The 16295-nt window shown below is 35.9% G+C and overlaps 1 protein-coding gene across 8 annotated transcripts in view; it reads right to left on the bottom strand.

The window, feature by feature from the left end:
- Positions 1-342: 342 nt before the first annotated feature.
- The window catches only part of RPS6KC1 (ribosomal protein S6 kinase C1), a 141881-nt gene continuing 125928 nt past the window's right edge, over positions 343-16295 (bottom strand). For all 8 annotated transcript variants that reach the window (XM_081026976.1, XM_081026974.1, XM_081026978.1 and 5 more), the window contains 3 exons: positions 12343-12425; positions 11150-11245; positions 343-1328 (listed from right to left, as the gene is read on the bottom strand). In XM_081026976.1, the coding sequence (XP_080883102.1) occupies positions 1218-1328; positions 11150-11245; positions 12343-12425 (290 nt within the window). In that variant the 3' untranslated portion in view covers positions 343-1217. The remainder of the gene's footprint in view (positions 1329-11149; positions 11246-12342; positions 12426-16295) is intronic.

The raw sequence follows: 16295 nt of genomic DNA, 5'->3' as shown, positions 1-16295 counted from the left end.
AACAATGCATGATTACAGGAGCTATCTTAGCAACACAAAGAAATAACAAACACAAATGTTGGAGATAGGTAAATACCCATATTCTTTCTATACATTGTCAAGTAGATTAGAAGGTCAAATCTGGAAATCCCATCATTATAGGTAATAAAATAGGATTGCCGTTCAATTCCATTTAGATGAGCTCCTTTGGTTCTTAGCATGTCAAGATAAAAATCTAGAATGAAGTCAAGCATAAGAAGCAACAGAAATTGCTAACATTCCAAAATGAAAGGAAGAGAGGCTTTTCTACTAAAAACAAAACAAAGAAACAAAAACAACTTAAAGAATCGAATAAAGGAGAGATTTAAATTTTTGCCACGTTTATTTTACATCATGATTTCTTAATCCTTATCAAGTTGACACAATTTGGGAAAATAAATACTCCTTTCCCTTTTTTGTTGCACATGTTTTAGCAGGGGTAGGAGGAACAGAATATGAGAGAATAGGCAAAAGGTTTAGGAAGTGGAAAAATACGGTTGAAGAGAGTGACAGAGTGAGTGTTTACATGAACCCTTCTGTAAGCAGTATCAGCCAACCAAACACAAAGTAGGCGTCATGAAGAGTTTTCTTCTCATGTGGACTTCTGAGAGTGGGAAACGATTTGGGACCACATTCAACATCGATTAATTATATGGCATCATGGTACACGTTTCCTCTCAGGCATGATGTGTGTTTTCTTTTTGTCCTCACTTTTTTAAGATCCATAGATCACATTACTCATGAAGCACTTGTAGTATATTATCCAGCAAATATTAATTTGATCATATATACCAATCTTGGTTAGCAGAAAGCATCGTTAGCTGCCGTGTAAAGGTCCTCCTTTCAAGTACCATTGAATTCTACACTTGGAGTTTCCTATCAGAGGAAGTTCTTGAAGGGCATTCTTCTTTCAGCTGAGTTTACAACTCATCTGTGACATTAAATGCAGATAAAATAAACATCACGTCTTGGTGAAAGGTTTGTACATAACAGCCCCTTGCGAATGTAGCCAGGATCTTGTCCAGACACCAATTGTAAAAGAATTGTCTTGTTCAGCCTTTTCTTCCCCCATTTCCTCTAAACGCCGTTATGCCAGGGCTCGGGTGCTCCACAAGTGACTGGGAGGCAGAGCCGCGTGTGTGCTGGAGCCGCCTGTCCCAGAGCAGAGCAGAATGTGTGCAGGTGGCCCTGCATTATGTTCATCTCGTCAGCTCTGCCCAGTCCACAGGGGTAAAAAATGGATGAGATTTGATATCTTCAACACCGGCAACTCCAGCACCAAGACGCTCCACAGGGTTAAACTGCAAGAGCTGAAAAAGAGGATTTAGTGACTAACAGGAATCCAATAAGCAAATCAAAGGAAAATAAAACATGTATGAAAGGAAACAACGTCTAAATTAAACTCAGTGACAAATGGACTTACTAGCCAGCTCACTCTGTTTCCTCGAAAGGGAGCTATGTCTAACATCACTCTAGCTGCGGGGTGACTGGCAAGTTTGGGAGACACAGTCTTTCAACCCCTAGTGAATTATATATGCACTGGGACTAAACTTTACCAGAGTCTGAATTAGCCAGTTTTTATTCCAAAATTGTTTTCTTTGAAATAGCTGACCCAACGTGGAATAATTAGATCCATTGACTAAAAAGTGTTTTGACTTCCTCACTATTCAGAATCATACATAAAATATGTTAATAATATTATATTATATGCAACAGAATTGTTGAGTGTGGAAAAACAGAAGGAGTCATATACGATTATAACAGACTCTGGGTGTGCTGGAAGAATGTGTCTTGAGACATACATACATTCTCAAATTTTTGAGGGATAATTTATATAGTATAAAATTCACCTATTGTAAAAAAATAAAAAATAAAAAAATAAATAAAATTCACCTATTGTAAACGTACAATTCAATGCTTCTTAGTAAATTTAAAGAGTTGTGCAACCATTACCACTATCCAGTTTTAGAATACTTCAATCACCCTAAAGTTTGCTGCGCTGTTTGCAGTTAATCCTCACTTCCATCCCAGTCCTAGGCAACCATTGATCTACCTTCTGTCTCTATAAACTTGCCCTGTCTGGATATCTTATGTCAGTGGAATCATAAAATATGTTGTATTTTGCAGCTGCTTTCTTTCACTTCATACAATGTTTTTAAGATTCATGCATGTTATTGCAGGTATCAACAATCCATTCCTGTTTATTTCTGAACAGCATTCCACTGTTTGGATATAACACATTTTCTGAATCTATTCACCAGACAATAGACATAGGGACTTTCCTGGTTGAAGCTAGAATGAATAAAGTTGTTATTAACATTTGCATATATATCTTTGTGTGGACATACAGATGTTTTCATTTCTCTTCTGGACAATCCTAGGAGTGGAACTACTGAGTCATGTGATAAACTTATGTTTAGCTTTTAAAGAAACTGCCAAACTTTTCTAAAGTAGCTGTGCCATTTTACATTCCCACCAGCAGTGCATGAGGGTTCCAGTTTCTCTACATCCTTACCAACACTTGATACTGCGTATCTTTTTTATTATAGCTTTTCTAGTGGGTATTGGTGGTATCATATTATGGCTTTAATTTGTATTCCCTAATGATTAGTGATCTTTTCATGTCCTTATTAGCTTCCTCGGTGAATCTGCCATTTTTATAAGTTGTCTGTTTGTTGAGTTATAAGAGTTCATTATACATTCTGAATACAAGTCCTTTATCAGTTACATGATTTGCAAATATTTTCTCCCAATCTGTGGCTTGTCTTTTCATGTTCTTACTAATGTCCTGAAGTGTAAAAATTTTTAATTTTAATGAAGCCCACATTATCAATTTTTTTCTTTTTGGTGTCATATCTAATAACTGTTTGCCTAACCCAAGGTCATAAAGATTTTCTCCTATGTTTCCTTCTACAATTTTTATAGTTTTAGCTCCCATAGGTCTATGAGCTATTTTGAGTTAATTTTTACATGTGGTACAAAGTAAGGGTCTTAGTTCATTTGGTTTGATAGCATGTGAATATTGATTTTCCCAGCACCATTTCTTGAAAAGACTTTTTCACCACCCAATTATCTTGGCATCTTTATTAAAAATCAATTGACCATAAGTGTATGGGTTTATTTCTGGACTATCAATTTCAATCCATTGAGCTATATGCCTATCTTTGCTCTAATAACACAGTAATTATGTAATTATTGTGGTTTTATGCTGAGTGTGGAAATCAGGTAGTGTAAGTTCTCCAATTTTGTTCTCTTTCAAAATTGTTTTGAACATTCTAGGTCCCTTGCCTTTTCATATACATTTTGGAGTCAGCCAAAGATTTCCCAATCTTGCTTACCTTTTCAAAGAACCAACTTTTAGTTACCTTGATTTTTCTCTTTTCTATTTCATTGATTTCTCTTCCTTTCTTCTGCTTGCTTTAAATTTATTTTGCTTTGCTTTTTATAGTTTCATTTTCTAGTTTCTTAAGGTGCAAAGTGAGATTTTTATTTGCGACCTTTCTTGTTTTCTGATATAGGTGTTTAAAGCCATAAATTTTCCTTAAGAACTGATTTAGCTGCATCTTATAAGTTGTGATATAATGTATATTTGTTTCCATTTCATTAAAAACATTTTCTAGCTTCTCTTGGGATTTCTTCTTTGATGCATAGGTTATTTAGAAGTGTGTTGTTTCATTTCCAAATATTTGTGGACTTACCAGATCTCTTTCTATTGATGACTTCTAATTAAATTATGTTCTATGATTTCAATTCCTTTTAAATATTGAAACTTGTTTTATAACATATCACGTGGTCTATATTGGAGAATGTTCCATGTACATACCATAAGAATGTAATCAGCAATCATTGTGTGGAGTGTTCTATATATGTCTGTTAGAGATGTTTGATGTTGTTTGAGTCTTCTTGATATTTTTGCTGATTACATATCAATTATCAAAAATGGGGTACTGAAGCCTCCATGTATTATTATTGGATTGCCTGTTTTTCCCTTCAATTCAGTCAGATTTTGCTTCATATGTTATGAGGCTGTTATTAGAGCATGTATCTATCCTTGTTATATCTTTCTATGTATTGACCATTTTATCATTATGAAACATCTGTCTTAGTCTCTAGTAAGTCTCTTGTTTTGATATCTATTTGTCTGGTATTTAATATAGCCACTCCTGCTCTCTTACTATTTGCATGGTTTGTCTTTCCTTTCAGTCTGAAGAACTTCCTGTATTATTTCTTCACAGGCAGGTTTGTTAGCAATCAATTTTCTGTCTTTAGTTAGGAATTTCATTTCTGTTTTTGAAGAATGAATTTGCTGGATATAGAAATTCTGGTTGACAGTTATTTCCTTTCAGCACTTTGAACATGTCATTTCACTGTCTTCCATTTTTTTTTCGTTTTTATTGAGGTGTAATTGATATACTACATTATATTAGTTTCAAGTGTACAACATAATGATTTGATGTTTGTATATACTGTGAAATGATCACCACAATAAGTCTAGTTAACACTGTCTTCCATTGTTTTCGATGAAAAATCTGACATTAATGTTAATGTTCCCTTGTATATGAATTGTTTTTCTTTGCTGCTTGTAAAATTTTTCTTTGTCTTTCAGTGAGTTGACTACAATATGGCTATGCATGGATCTCTGTATATTCCCACTTAGGGTCCACTGAGTTTCTTAGATGCATATCAATGTTTTTTTCATCAAATTTAGGACATTTTCAGCCATTATTTCTTCAAAAGTTTTTAGTTTCCTCTCCTTCTGGGACTCCCACTGTATGTACACTGATATATTTGATATTGTCTTATGGGTAAATCTAGTCCTGTTCATTGCTTTTGAGTTTTTTTAGCCTGTTTTTCAGACTGGATAATTTCTATTGTTCTATCTTGAAGTTCATTGATGCTTCCTTTACCTATCTCAAATTCACTGTTGAGATACTCTGATGAATTTGTTTCCCCTAATGAAGTGTTCATTTCAATTACTGTATTTTTCAACTTGAGAATTTCTATTTGGTTCTTTTTTTAAAATATAATTTCTATCTCCTTATGGAGATTCTCTATTTGTAGATTCATTGTTGTCATACTTTCCTTTAATTCTTTAAACATGGTTTATTTTAGGTCTCTGAACATATTTATAATAATCACTTTGAAGTCTTTGTTAAATTCAAAATGTGGGGACACTTAGAGACAATTTCTATAGACTGCTTTTTTCCCCTGTATATGGGTCATACTTTTTTGTTTCTGTGTGTATCTTCTATTTTGCAGAAAAAGGGACATTTTAGAGAATATGTTTTAGCAACTCTGGAGTCTGATTTTCTTTCCACAAAGACTTTATCATTGCTGTTAGACGGTTTGTCCTTTGCTTAGTATCTTGTTTAAGCTAAATCTGTAAATTTGCTTCCCCCCATCCCATTGTAACAAGCAGCTATTAATATCTGCCCATTTTATTTCTTGTTTTTGTTTTTAAGCTTGGCTTCCAAGCCTACTGGTCAACCAGTGACTGAAAAGAGGCTGCATTCAAATACAACACAGGAGGTAAAGATATACAATGGGGTAAAGACAGTCTCTTCAATAAGTGGTGTTGGCAAAACTGGACAGATACATACCAAAAAAATGAAACTGGACACTTTCTTACACCAAAGGTAAACTCAAAATGGATTACAGACTTAAATGTAAGACCTGAAACCATAAAATTCCTAGAAGAAAACATAGGCAGTAAACTCTTTGACAGTGCTATTAGCGATGCCTTTTGGGATGTGTTTCCTCGGACAAGAGCAATAAAACATAAACAAATGGAACACTACATCAAACTAAAAAATTTTGCACACAGGAGGAAACCATCAACAAAACTAAAAGACAACCTACTGAATGGGAGAAGATAGTCACAAATGATACATTAGATAAGGGGTTCATATCCAAAATACATAAGGAATTCATGTAACTTAACACCAAAAAAACAAACAATCCAATTTAAAAATGGGCAGAGCAACTAAATAGACATTTCTCCCAAGGGGACATATACATGGCCAACAAATATATGAAAAGATGCTCAACATCACTAATCATCAGGGAAATGCAAATCAAAACCATAATGAAATGTCACCTCATACCTGTCAGAGTAGCTATCATCAATAAATCAACAAATAACAAGTGCTGGCAAGGATGTGGAGAAAAAGGAACCCCCATATACTGTTGGTGGGATTGTAAGTTAACGTGACCACTATGGAAAACAGTAATACAGAGATTCCTCAAAAAAATTAAAAATAGAGACATACAAGACAGCAATTCCACTTTTGGGTACTTATCCACAGAAAACAAAAATAAAAACACGAATTTCAAATGATATATGCACCCCTATATTCCTTGCATTACTTACAAGAGCCAAGATACGAAAGGTGTACATTGATAGATGAATGGATTTTTTAAAACTGTGGCATACAGGGCCGGCCCAGTGGCTCAGGCAGTTAGAGCTCCATGCTCCTAACTCTGAAGGTTGCCGGTTCGATTCCCACATGGGCCAGTGGGCTCTCAATCACAAAGTTGCCAATTCAATTCCTCGAGTCCTGCAAGGGATGGTGGGCTGTGCCCCCTGCAACTAGAAACCGCAATTGGACCTGGAGCTGAGCTGCGCCCTCCACAACTAAGACTGAAAGGATAACAACTTGACTTGGAAAAAAGCCCTGGAAGTACACACTGTTCCCCAATAAAGTCCTGTTCCCCTTCCCCAATAAAATAAAATAAAATAAATTTTTAAAAAATGTGGCATATACACATACACACTGGAATATTACTCAGCAATAAAAAGGAATGAAATCTTGCCATTTACAACAACATGGATGGACCTAGAGGGTGTTATACTAAGCGAAATAAGTTAGACAAAGAAAGATAAATACCATTATGATTTCACTTATATGTGGAACCTAAAAAAATCAAAAGAAAGGAATAAACAAAATAGAAACAGACCCACAGATATAGAGAATAAGCTGATGGTTGCCCAAGGGGAAGAAGGTGAGGGAGAGGGGGAATTGAGGGGGAAAAAAACCCAAATCCCTCAGCCACTAAAGCTTCCATCCTTTGCTAATGGGTTGGAGAACACAATCAAAATTTAGGCCACTCTCAACTATGCCCTGGTTTTCACTTTCCACTGGGACCTCTCCCTGCTCCTACGTACCTGCACACAGCCTCGAGGTTGGTCCTCAAGGCCTGCCGCAATATGGCAGAACCCTCATACCTCACCAAGCAGGGAAGAGAGAATGGGATCAGCCCCAGGCAAGAATACCGCAGAGTCACAATGTTCATTCCTGAAGTTCCACTGTTTATCAAGCATAAACACTTCTCAGATTGTTGTACCCCTCTGATCAATTTCCAGAACACTGAGATGGTTGTTTCTGCCAATTCTAACTTTATAATTTCCTTTTTTGAGGAGAGAATTTGCCAACTTCCTCTTATGACTATACCATTCAAATCTGAAAATATTCCCATAGCAAATATTTTTTTCTACAGAATTTAGCCAACAGCAACTGAAATATTTAAATGATTTCTTTACATTAATGGTTCTATACATATAGGAAATTCCACTATTCAAATTAAACCACAACTTCTATTTCTGCTCTTTTTTCCTTTATTTCTACTTTTCCTTTCATTCATGATTCATTCATTCAATTGCTTGTATGAAAAATACCAATTGCTTTCCTATTATGTGCCCGTCTATTACTTGTTGAGGCGTTCTCATCTGTATCATCAGCAGTTGCCCCTCTCTTACATTAGCAGCCCTACAATTCAACTATATGCTTCATCAAACTACAAGTTACTATATGTCAGGGACTTTCAACATTGTCCTGTCAATAATAATAATACGAAACATTTATGTGACACTGTGCATTATTCTAAGTGCTTAACATAGGTTAATTCATTTAACTCACAACAACTCTATGAACAGCTACAATTATTATTTCTATTTTATAGATGAGAGAACAGAGACTCGGCAAAATTCAATAACTTGTTTAAGATCATACAAGTGGGAAGTAGGAAGACAGAATTTGAATTCAGGCACTAAGGCACCAGAATCCATGCTCTGAAACGACCATGTTACGCTACTTCCTGAGTGTGTGATCTGCAAATGCCAAGAATCCATTGCTTCACTTTGATGAGGTCACGTCCACAAGAGGAGTGAAGCTGAGACTTCAAAAGACTTGCATTCACAGTCTTTTCACTTGAAATTATTGTATCTAGCATTCAAAATGGTGACTGTTTATTAAAGCTAATTGCTCAAAGAATTTTCTATTAGAAGTTGCTAAAATGTACTAGGAGAAAAGCTACTATTAAAAAAAAAAAATCTTAAGACTATCCTAAATTATCAAATCCATTTTCAAAATCAGACAATTCAGACTGACTGAAATGTGGCAGGCATCAGACTTTTAACATAAATCTAAAACATCAAATATTGCTAAGAATTAACTATAACTATAGCATATTTGTTTAATATTGCAGGAAACATGTAAACTCTTTCTTCTTTGTTACAACAGGCTTTTCCACCCCAGTTGAAAAAGATGTATGCTATAGCTCTTTCTAAAACATGACCTCATTATGAAATTCCAATATATGTTCATATTTTATTTTTTACTTAGTTCATGGGACTCCTCTATAAATTTGCAAGGATAAATCTATAGGCAAAAGTATAACTGTTTTACTCAGGACGACCTTGCATAATCTCTCATTTTAAATACCATACCAGGCCTCAAGAGAAATCATGCAAAAATTCTACTGCTTAAGAGAATGTGTCAACCAGTGACAAATCCAAGATAGTCACTGCCAACTTCCTTTCTTCTGAAGAAGCTGAGCAATAAAGACACAGAAATTTGTTCTTAAGGTTTTTTTCTCATATATCCTTCAACTGACAAAGCAACTGTGTCATAATTAACTATGAAGTACAAACTGTGAAGTACAAACATTCATGCTCTGAGGATTTGTAAAATGTATCTTTTTTAAAAAATTGCACTTAAAATGTAACTACATTTACTTTAGCACCATTCATTTGCCTGAGATGACTGAACCATGGGTACAAGGGATTATGAAATCTAAGAAGCAAGCAAGGAGGTGACAGAGCAAAGAGGGGGGAAATCTCCCCAAAGCAGAATAATTATGTCCATATAAATCATTTTGTGATTTTTTTTAAATGACCTCTACAACCTGTGAGGTAGTGGAAGAGGAAAAGTCAAAATGACAAATTGCTAATCATGCCAAGAGACCCCTTTTCCCTTTCCTGATGATGTTTCCTCAACATGAGTGGTAGTTTCCTTAGGCAGGCAAATGACAGAGTGCTGATTTACTATATAAGCTACACGTATCTGTATTTGGGATTTAACATAGCTTAAGTCTAGACTCCTTCACAACATAATTTCTGATAAAGAGAGCAATGGTAGACTTTTATAAATCAATGCAGGGAATTCTATTCCCAATATTATATGATGATGACAATTTCTTTAAGGAAGAGAAACAAAACATGGCCTTCCTTAAATTGCTAGCCTTCCTTAAATTATTTACCAAACAAATTACTTTGAATTTACCTTTTTGTAACACAAGATGAAATCAAATGAGTAGGCTGTCCTTTATCCCATCAGAATAAAATGTTTTATATGTCTTTGTATTATCTCTTAGTCCTTCTGCAAAGTGCTCAGAGTATTCTCATCTCAGTATTTCCAACCTATATTTCTTTATATTTTACATACTCTGGAAAAATTAATCTTCATGAAGCACTATTCTGATCCTTTCACTCTTCTGCACAAAAATTCCAAGTCTCCCTTCTTATTCAATTAAATATTATCACTCTACCCTGCTGTTCATGATCATAGAAGCCCATGAGAGAATCCCAACTTATCTTTCCACGCTTATCTACTACTATCACTCATCACTATATTCATCCCTCCACTCTAGATAAACCAAACTTTGATTTCCCAAATTGAGTCTTTCGGACTCATTCTTTTGTTGAAGTTGTTCATTCCCCCCACGTCCAATCCTGTCATGCCAAAAATCTGTCTAAGACAACACCAAAATAACACGCACTACACAAAAACTTTCCTCATACTACCACCACTGCATCAACAATCACCCCTCCTTATCTTCACTTGCCAAAGTATTTTTTAAACCTCTATGACAGCCTTTATTTATCACATCCATCTGTGATATAGTTATTTGTAAGTCTTACCCTTACAGCTTACAACACTATGCCTTCCATATAATTGTTGAATGGAATCAAAATCACTCTTGAAGAGAATACTAGGTAATTCCTTCTTAATATATTCCCCCCCTTTTAAATTTGTTTTCCATGATTAAAAAAATAATTCATGTTTCATTAAACAAAAATTTTAGTTCTTGATCTTTTTCAAATAACCTTTCTCTTTATATTTTTCACAAAAGTGTAAGGATCCCAGGCCTGTCCGTTACTGATCTGCTGTGAGCCCATCATACCACAATGGTAACAACCCTCAGTGTATACTCACAAACCCACTATTCAAAACTAGAGAGGCATTCTAAATGTGGGGAATCAATGTAAGAAGCTCACCAGAGTTCCAAGCCTATCTTTGTGATACTGAACTTTAATAATCAATCAATAGTCTCTTTCTTCAAAGCCACCAGAAGTTCATTGACACCAATGCCCAAGTTCCATCAATGGATGAACCTAGGAGTGATCTATCTAAGTGGGCATGATTTTCTAACACACTTCTCTCCTAAGCAACTTGAGTGGCCCATTCCTAAATTGATAGATTTTTTTTAAAAAACTGAAAATATCCATACATACGTGGTTACAAAATGTAACGAAAACAGAGCAGCACCAAACGAGCTAAAAGCAATACTTAAATCTCACATGCCTACACAAATATATGGAATTGACTAAATATTAGCCTGGATTTTCAAAAAACAAAAGAAATTTTAGTACCAAGAAGCTTTAACTATTCTCTCTGACCTCAACAATACTTACATAATATAGCAGAAGCCAAAAAGATATACAGTATTAGGTCTGAATTTGTAATTAGTAGTGAGTCTTCCTTGCCAAAACTAATTTCTTTAAGGTGTTGGAGCTGTGGGCTCGGTTAATTTGCATGGTTGATAGACTTGGCCAATAGGTCAATTAAATTACCTGTTGAATGAGTGAGCGGGCCTCTTCAGAGACACATTCTGGCATGTTCAAAGTAGTGTGAGTATTTATTCCTGCTGGATGGCATTCAACCAGAGTCTGAAACAATCAATCAGGTATACTTCTTACCCCCAGTAACATCATATTCAGTTCTATCACAGGATTTATAGACAGCCAGTACAGAGAGCTCAAGGACCTTCCTAATCAGAGGTGCAGTAATCCACACAGTGCCACCTAAGCAGGGGCTCTGAGCCTGCGCAACTTCTAACTGGAATGAAGGCAATCCGCGAAAGCACATCCGAACTTATGCTACTAGGCGTTTTCTCTTAGTTACATTATAAAGAGAATGGTTCCTAATAGGAAAGCTAAAAATAGACATAAAAACAAAAAAGGGACTTGATAGCCCCAAAATTTTTTAATGTATTAAAAACCTTCAAAGCTTAGATTTCTTAATAATAATACTTTATGTATGCATAGCACTTTATGGTTTAATTGCATGTAGAGGTGATTTCTAATTCCACAACAATCTTGGGAGTTCGGTATCATCTATATGTTTAAGGTGGGTGACTACTTACAAAAACATGACTGTTCATTTCCTCCCAGGAGGAAATGAAAAATCCCAGGAAAATCCCAGGATTTTCTTCCCAGGAGACAGTCTGCATAATACTCTATTAAAGTCTATTAACCTCAAACATCTTACCTAAAAGTTATTGATCAAAGAGCATAAATTCTGTCCTTTCTCTAGAACAGACTGGAAAAATTTACGGTATTGAGAAAAAAGATGTTACCTTTAATATCCACATAAATTTTCTAAAATGAGAATTCCCTTCTGATTTCGGACAAGATGTTTAAAACTTCCAGAGAATTCTAACATATCTTGACATAAAACTTACAGATTTAACTCTGTTAAAAAGGAATCATAGAAAATGAAGAGAAAAAATGTTTAGTCTTATATCTGACTGTGTGCTAACACTGTGATGTAACAGAATTTAAACTACCAATTTACTCAGTGTAATACAATTCTATTTTTTTTTTAAATCTGGAATCTTGATAAACTTACCCTTTTTTTTTTGTATACCAAAGGTTTTTTTTATCTAGTCCCTGATCTAAAAACTAAAGGCAAAGGCTAAATGTTCTCAACTTGAAATCAAGGTAGCACCTGGGTACACTTATTCAATGTCCAGGTCACGGTTTACCTTGCCAGTGAGAAGTTCAAAGAGGACAGCACCCAAACTCCACCAATCACAGGCTTCAGTTTCTTCAGTGATTGCTCCAACCTCTAAACACAGCAAAAAAGGTTGATATTAAAATTCCAAAGGTCAATTAAACTTTCAAAATTAACATGTATTAGCAAGGTGACCTTTTTAATGCTGAGAGAGCATATACTAAATACTACTGGGCTTTCAAAATTCCTGAAAGTTACTTATCCCTTTGGTCACCTACTGTGGTTGCATTTTTTTTTTTTGACGCAGTCATATATTAAACTGAGACATGTGTTCTTTAGTTGATAGAGGGACACCTTCAAGATGCTATACTTAAAAGTTACATGAATCTACGAGTTCAGCATTTTGCTTAATTTTTCAAATTTGAGAAGGTATAGCCAACTCTACTGCAGAGGTCATGTTTTGTTTTAGAAATAAAGACTCTAGGTTCAGAAGGAACTGCAAAAATCATTTAAACCCGTATTAATTATCCTTTTACAGATTAGAAACCAGAGGTGAAATGCCTTGTCCAATGTCACATAGTAAATCAGTCGCAGAACTAAATCCTAGTCACAGTATCATCCCTCTCCTATAAAATCATTGTTTTCAACTAAAAGAGGAGCATGTAAAATGCAAATGTACCCGTTTTATTATTCAGAAGTACAGATAGATATGCTGTTTTAAGCCACAACTGAAACTACTGGCTAAGATAAGGGCTTTTGGAATATCAACAAATTACAATTGTATCTGTTATCCCTCTCTCTCACCAGCACAAGCTCTGAAATGTAATACGAGTTTTCAGGTGTCCTGTTTCAGGTTTCTCCACAAATCAGCAAAAACTCCCCATTTCACCATTTCTGAGGCTTTTAGCCCTTAAGTCATGTTTGATGTATTCTTGCCCCTTCCTAACCACATTCGGTAGTCACTAAGTCTTATCAATACCTGCCCTTTCACTTCCATTTGACTGACCAAATATACTCATTAGTTGTGGCAGGTAGCCCACAACTCAAACAGTAATGTTCCAACGTTTTTAACTAGTTAGGTTGGAATTTGGAAAGAAGTAACGGGATGTGGTGTTCTGGTGCCTTGCCTTTTAACCAATACTTAGTAAACATATGTGCAGAAGAACCACAGAACTCATAAAATAGCTTAAGTCTGGAACCAAAGGTCATGTGGACCACAGAAAGTAAAAAAGAGCCATTCCTATGCAAAATACTGAATTACTCCATTTCAGCAACCTTCTCCCACATCCCTGCACCTAACCTCTTCTTCCGGGTTTCATAAGATGCACGTAGAACTATGGCCCTTCACTAGCCCCTCCCCTGGCTTTCTTCTCTCTACTGAACTTCATGCCAAATCACAACCTCCATTCTCTAACTAGCCGCTCTCAACTAGGTGGCAAAAAGAACACACAGATATTTAATTAACTCTAACTTTTGCGTGAATGACAAAAAGTTTCCTCATCCTCCTAGAGTTGTTTCCATTTATAAAACAGCAGCTTGTTTGACAGACCAAGAACTACCTAGCCAGAGATTTAATCATATATTGTGGCACATTCATATGATGGAATAATACTACACAAGCATTTAAAATGATATTCATGCAAGGTTTAAGTATGTAAGTCAATGTCTGGATGTATGATATTAAAACAAAAAAAAACTATAAAACAATAGAACTCTAATTTTAAAAGGATGTGTTTTGAAGAAGAAAAAAAAAGACCGGTGTAATGTTTTAGTAATTTGCCTCTGCGGTGGTGAGATTTTTATTTTCATTCTTACACTTATTAACCTCCATGAACATCTCGTGTTCCCACACAACTTTAATGCTATTATACGTTAGGGAGAGCAATGGACTAGGAATCAGGAGTCTAGGGCTAAGAGTCTTGAGGAACACACTTGATCTCATCTGTAATATGAGGGTTAGATCTGAGGGCCTGTAGATTAAATTTAGCTCTAAATTCTTTGACCCTCAAGGATTTCCTAAAATAGTGATTCTCTTGAAGGACAATTCCTTGGGGGCTCTCATTCAAAGTGCTTATGCTACCCTTCCCTGATGCAAATACACTGTACTCACCCCACTCCCAACCTCCCCTTAGAGAGCCACTGATACCTTCAGAAGCGTGCTCTGAAAACTTGAGAAAGGGTGTACGTTCTTAGAAACTTCAGAAAGTGAAAGCAATTTACCATGGTCCTGTCGTCAAGTAGAAATTTTTGCACATTTCCTTCCAGCCTAAAGCAGGCAATACATCATTTTCCTGTTCAAATTTCTGCAATGGCTTCTCATTGACCATGAAATGACATTCTAATGTCTTGCTTAATCAGGCATGTATATACTCAGGCATCCACGAGGTCTCAACCTATGAGCTCCTTCAACCAACACACATGAGCAGCACAGACCAGGCACTATTCCTCCCGGGAGCTCCACACACTGGCCACAGGGCTACATGTGAGGCCAAAATCTGTTTTCCCACTCGCACAGTTAATGGTTTTGTCTTCTAATGTGGTTTTGCTCAAGAATTTAAGTTATTCTATTTTCATTAATTATACAGCAAGTAGTATATATTTCTTAGTTTTATGTTTATAATAAAGGGGATATCGGTTCACAAGACCCAAAATTATTGATCAACCATCCGTTTTGAATATGCTACCAACATGTCTCATCACTTTCTGTGTATGATTTGTTGCTTTGCTCATACAGACACACACTGTAATAGCGATAATTGCAACAATTAAAAAGCAGCTAACATTTACTGACTGCTTGCTGTATGTAAGGAACTGTGTCTAACATTTTACATGACTTATTTAAAATTTCCAAGCAACCTTATGGAGAATTTATTTGGGTAAAGTGACTCTGGAGGAGAAAATATTGTATTTGTGTATCCTGGGAAATGAGGAACACATGACCCAGTCAGCTTAAGAAAAGTTGTGAAAAGAAAAGAGATGGTTTTATAGGGTCTAAGAACATACCCTGAGGAGTTCTATACTAAAGACATACCCCAAGTCTCTGCTCAGAAAGGTTTCCTGTTAGAATTGAGCAGAGGATCACTGAGATAAGTCTACAGAATGTAGACTAACAGAATTTATGAAGGCGCCTTTTAAATTCAGTAAAAGGTCCAAAATGTCATTGCCAGTATAGCCTAGACCATCGGAAGCGACATGCGCCTGTTTCCCGTATCACTGCTGGGGATGTGCACTGGGGGTGAAATGTGGCACTCTGTGTGTTTGGGGGGTATGGGGGTCCTCGAAACCACCAGATGCACAGTACATCTTCCTGTGCATAAAGATTTTTATATGTGTGGGAGGGAGTGGACTATTGTTTTACTACTAAAAGAAACACAAATCTGTTATGGAACAGAACGTAAAATTTACATGGATTTGTAAATAAAAAGACTTCAAAGGAACTTCAGGATCATATTTCACTAGTTCCCGGAGGTACCCATTGCATATCACCTTCACAGTCAGAAGTACAGTGGTACCTCGGTTTTCGAACGTAATCCATTCCAGAAGACCATTCGACTTCTGAAACGTTCGAAAACAGCCGACAGCGAGGCCTCGGAATCCTGCACTCAGCAGAAGCCACATGACATGTTCGACTTCCAAGGCGTGTTCAAAAACCGAAGCATTTACTTCTGGGTTTATGGCATCTGTAAACCGAAATGTTCATCAACAGAGATGTTTGAAAACCGAGGTACTACTGTACTTGGGTAGAAAAATTTGAGAGGCACTTCATGAAACAGACAAGTTGTATTCCTTCATTGGTTTCTGTGAATTTGCTCAGCTAAGGAATCTAAGAACTACATAGGTTCATTGGTTTTATGCTTTGAAATCCCTCGTAATTTTCTTCCAGAGTCCTTAACAGGTAGATAACGACCAATATACTGCTTCAAATGTGGACTGTCACAATGTCTGGTGAGCCCCAATCTGAATTATATTAATATATTGTAATAT

The sequence above is a fragment of the Rhinolophus hipposideros genome, assembly GCF_964194185.1.
Source record: "Rhinolophus hipposideros genome assembly, chromosome: 19".
Taxonomy (NCBI): domain Eukaryota; kingdom Metazoa; phylum Chordata; class Mammalia; order Chiroptera; family Rhinolophidae; genus Rhinolophus; species Rhinolophus hipposideros.
This window is presented reverse-complemented; position numbering and strand designations above follow the sequence as displayed.